Source organism: Lactuca sativa, chromosome 2, assembly GCF_002870075.4.
Source record: "Lactuca sativa cultivar Salinas chromosome 2, Lsat_Salinas_v11, whole genome shotgun sequence".
Classification (NCBI taxonomy): Eukaryota; Viridiplantae; Streptophyta; class Magnoliopsida; order Asterales; family Asteraceae; genus Lactuca; species Lactuca sativa.
Genome location: NC_056624.2, coordinates 16,078,604 through 16,083,327, shown reverse-complemented (window position 1 = coordinate 16,083,327; position 4,724 = coordinate 16,078,604). Strand labels below are relative to the sequence as shown.

General features: G+C 33.4%; 1 protein-coding gene across 1 annotated transcript; it reads left to right on the top strand.

Moving 5' to 3' along the window:
• The first annotated feature begins 2,552 nt into the window (after positions 1–2,552).
• On the top strand, positions 2,553–4,419 carry LOC111880893 (pentatricopeptide repeat-containing protein At1g20300, mitochondrial). Its single transcript, XM_023877307.3, has one exon. The coding sequence runs from the start codon at positions 2,640–2,642 to the stop codon at positions 4,236–4,238; it is 1,599 nt and encodes a 532-aa protein (XP_023733075.1). The 5' UTR covers positions 2,553–2,639; the 3' UTR covers positions 4,239–4,419.
• Positions 4,420–4,724: the final 305 nt, after the last annotated feature.

The following is a 4,724-nucleotide window of genomic DNA, read 5'->3' as shown; positions in this document are numbered from 1 at the left end:
TGTGTCATGCATGCATGGGGTTTTCTGTGATTTTGGTTGGTTATGAAAACTTGGTTGTTATGTTTACAATATTTTGTTGAAAATTTTTGGTTGGTTGTTATGAAAACTTGGTTGTTATCTTAGGTATGGTAATGTGTCCCTTTTGGTAATGTTTAGAATCTTTGGTTGTTATGTTTAGAAACTTTGGTTGTTATATTACAAATCTCAATGAAATGTGCATTTTGGTTATGTACAATTGGTTCTAATATATATATATATTTTGGTAATACATTATACATTCATACCATTTCTATTCATATGTTAATTCTGATACATTCATACCATTTTGGTAAAACAGTCATTACACTTGCATCATAAAATTTTACATATATCATTATCATCATAAGTCACTACAAACTTGATCACATAAAATTACAACAAAATGACCAAAACACCCTTCAGAGTATACCCCTACACAAACCAAATATAGAAGAATACACTCACAAAGAAAAACCAACTTCCAAACATGTACATTTTCAGCTTCAAATTATCATCCTTCAATGCTCTGACATTTGCCACCAACATGTTGTTCCTGCATATCAGTCCATTACATTGATCCTGTAGAATGTTCATACCTCTAACCAACTCATTGCACCGTTCCTGCACTGAATTCAAATTTCTTATCAGACCAGGTATGATGGCTTTAGACCTAGCACACATTGGGGGATCAAGCCACCCAATAAACCCACAAACGGAATCATTCATAGGGCATGCAAAAAATCTCCTTCCTGGATTCAGAGGGGTCCAAGACGTTTTCACCACAGCAACTTTTCCACAAAAACATAACACCATTTTTGTTGTAGCAGAGCTCAAGAAGAAGAAGGGTAGAAGAAAAGAGACGTTGGGGAAGAAGATCGCAGGAAGTGGGGGTATTTACAAGGAATTAATCCAAAAAAACGTTTATACAAAAATGGTCCCTAACATATGAAATGACGAAATTACCCTCACGTGTGAGGCACATGAGGGGGCCTAACAGATCCAACTTAACGGGAGTTAAGTCCAGGGACCAAAACCACATAGAAACCACCCCAAAAGGACTATGATTCCAAAAAACTCGTAGTTTGGATTAAAACCCCAAAATTTTACATACCACAGGGACCATTTTTGCAATTTTGTCAAAAGACAAACAAACTTTGTTTGGTATACCTATTTAAAGTTTTAGTTTAAACTTTTAAACAAAAACTTTAAATCTAAAATCTTTTAACTTTTAGTTTTTATTTCTATATTATTTTCTATCTTTTGGAAAGCTTACAATTATTATTATCAAATAATTTTATATAAATAAAAACTACAACTAATTCCAACTACCATATTTCAACTAACATATTACAGTTAACATGTATCAAACATATTTATAAGTTTTTTATTTAAAATAAAATATTTAAGCTCATACTTTTAAACAAACTTTTCTTTGATTCATGTTTTAAAAACTTGCTACCGAACGTATTTAGCTAATAAAATGGCATTACTCTAGAACCCACCACAACTATGAACTATGTGTCTATAAGATTCCTCTTAATCAAGCAAAATGAGTAGATTTATAGAAAGAGAAGTCTTTCATAACAAAAAAAAAAAATTACAAATTATCCGTACTAATCAACTTTTTTGAAAGTAAAATTATGATTCAAACTTTTTTATTTATTGGACGAGTTCATAAGCATACAAGAAGTTTTGGTAATAGAATTTGTTTTCGTAAAAGACCATAATATTGTTTTACGGCTTTTAACGACACTTAAAAGAATATAGTTTTTTATTTGTTTATCTGCTATATATATATATATATATATATATATATATATATATATATATATATATATATATATATATATATATATATATATATATATATATATATATATATATAGGTTCAATGGAAAATGAACAAGTAGGACAACATATGCTGGAATTAATGATCAAGTGACATGTGTCCATTTCTTTATTCATAAGCAATCTACTATGGAAGTTATTTATGTAGTTATTCCAAAGTGATGTGTTGTCATGTTTTCATTGGTTCCAACATGTGTTGCCCTAATTGTTTATTTTCCATATAACTCTTCCCTATATATATATATATATATATATATATATATATATATATATATATATATATATATATATATATATATATATATATATATATATATATATATATATATATATATATATATATATATATATATATATATATATATATATATATAACTTGTATTTAATGACCGAAAACTTTAGATACTTGATATCAACTTTTTAGTTTGATTTCAATTGAAAACTAAATATAATATATATGATGTGAATGGGCAATAACGATTCTTTATATAATTAGTTATTCGTATTCATATTTACATCTTTATTAATGTCATATTTCAATAATAGAACTAATATCATAGTTTTAGAATAATAATAATAAAGTAGTATTAAACTGAATCAATTGATTTAAAACTGAATTAGAAATCGATTTTCAGTTAAACCGATTATTCCATTTATAATGTAAAAATTACAATATCATATTTTCAGTTAAAAGAACCCCAATACCTACAAACTCACATCCAAACAGCCCTCTGTTTTATTTTGCTTTCGTACGGGAAAAAAAGAAGCAGCTAATGGCCGTCGTCAAGCCAAACCTCCGCCGTCTCTCCGGCCTGGCCTCCATCAACCGCTATTGTTCCTCCACCTCAGCCGTCGCCTCCGCCTCCCATTCCGACACAGACACTGACACCAATATAGTCGTCACCACCACGACCAAAACCATTCAGAAACTATCTCACTCGGAAACCCTAATATCAGAAAAACTCCACTCTATAATCAAAAACCACCACCGTCAAAACCCCAACCCTAGCCCCATCCCCACCGATTTTCCTCCCAACTTTACCATCCCTTCGCTCTCCTCCGACTTCTCAAATCTCTCCCGCCAACAGCCCATCTCACCCGCCGTAATCCGCTCCGTAATTGAAAAATGCGCCGCCGTCCGCCATGGTATTCCTTTTACACCAACCCTAGCTTTCTTCAACTGGGCTACCAGCACAACAACCGGTTCCACGGATACATATAACGAAATGATTGACCTCGCCGGAAAAGTCCGACATTTTGACGTAGCGTGGCAGGTAATTGAGATGATGAAGCAAAGAAACGTGGAAATTTCGATTGATACCTTCTCGATTTTGATTCGTAGGTATGTTAGAGCTGGGTTAGCTGCTGAAGCTGTTCACGCATTTAATCGAATGGAGGATTATAACTGTAAGCCAGATCGGATTGCGTTCTCTGTTGTAATCAGTATTCTCTGCAAGAAACGAAGAGCTGAAGAAGCTCAATCCTTTTTCGATAGTCTAAAACACAAATTCGAACCAGATGTTGTCGTGTACACCAGTTTAGTCCATGGGTGGTGCAGAGCAGGTAAGATTTCTGACGCAGAAAGGGTATTCAATGAGATGAAAACCTCTGGAATCAATCCAAATGTTTACACTTACACCATTGTAATCGATGCTCTGTGTAGAACTGGTCAGATAACTCGTGCACATGATGTGTTCGCTGAAATGCTTGACCAAGAAATCAAACCCAATGCAGTCACATACAATAACCTAATGCGTGTACATGTAAAATCCGGTAGAACAGAAAAGGTTCTACAAGTTTACAACCAAATGAAGCGCCTTTCTTGCACACCCGATTTAATCACTTACAATTTCTTGATCGAAACCCATTGTAAAGATGAAAACCGTGATGAAGCAATCAAGATTCTGAACTTGATGATCAAGAACGGGTGTGAGCCAAATGCAAGCAGTTTCAACCCAGTTTTTAGGGAAATCATGAAAGCCCGTGATGTGAATGGTGCTCATAGATTGTTTGGGAGGATGAAGGGGTTGAAATGTAGACCGAATACTGTGACTTATAATTTGTTGATGAGGATGTTTGCGGATTCGAAATCGGCTGATATGGTGTTGAAGATGAAGGAGGAGATGGATGAAAATGGTGTGGAGCTTAATGTGAATAGTTATAGGATTTTGATTGGGTTGTATTGTGTGATGGGGCATTGGAATAATGCTTATAAGTTTTTTAGAGAGATGATTGAAGAAAAGTGTTTGAAACCGAGTAATGGTGATTATGAAATGGTGTTGGGGCAGCTTAGAAAAGCCGGGCAGATCAAGAAACATGAAGAGTTGGTGGAGAAGATGGTGGATAGGGGGTTTGTTGTTCGACCATTGTAGGAGGCATTGCATACAACCAAAATTGTGTGTTTTTTTTTTGTTCTTATTTGTAGGATTTTGATGCATACATTTAATTAAAGGTTAGGGTTTCATTGCTTGATTGTTGTAGTATGTATGCGTAAATGCATAAAACCCCACTCGTTTTTTTTCCAAGTTTTATTAAATTAATCGGTCGTGAACACATTGTATTGTTAGGTTAGTTAGGTGTTTTTTTTACTTAATAGAATTATTCGGGAGTTTTTACGAAATTGCTATTGTATATATTATTTATTTTCTTAAATAGATCGAAATAACATGTAGTAGGAAAAAAGAACAAGGTCTTAACTCTTAAGTCTTGATCATGTGACTATTTGTGATGGCTAGGGGTTCGTTGCTTGATCGTTGTGGTAGATATGCATGAAACCTCATTTGTGTTTACTAAGGGGTGTTTAGTTCGTAAAATGCTTTGAAAAGAATTGGAATGAGAATTGGAAACAAATGGATGAA

What these genes read in the sequence shown, in the direction of transcription:
- LOC111880893 (XM_023877307.3), top strand. Translation starts at nt 2,640, where the DNA reads ATGGCCGTCGTCAAGCCAAACCTCCGCCGTCTCTCCGGCCTGGCCTCC.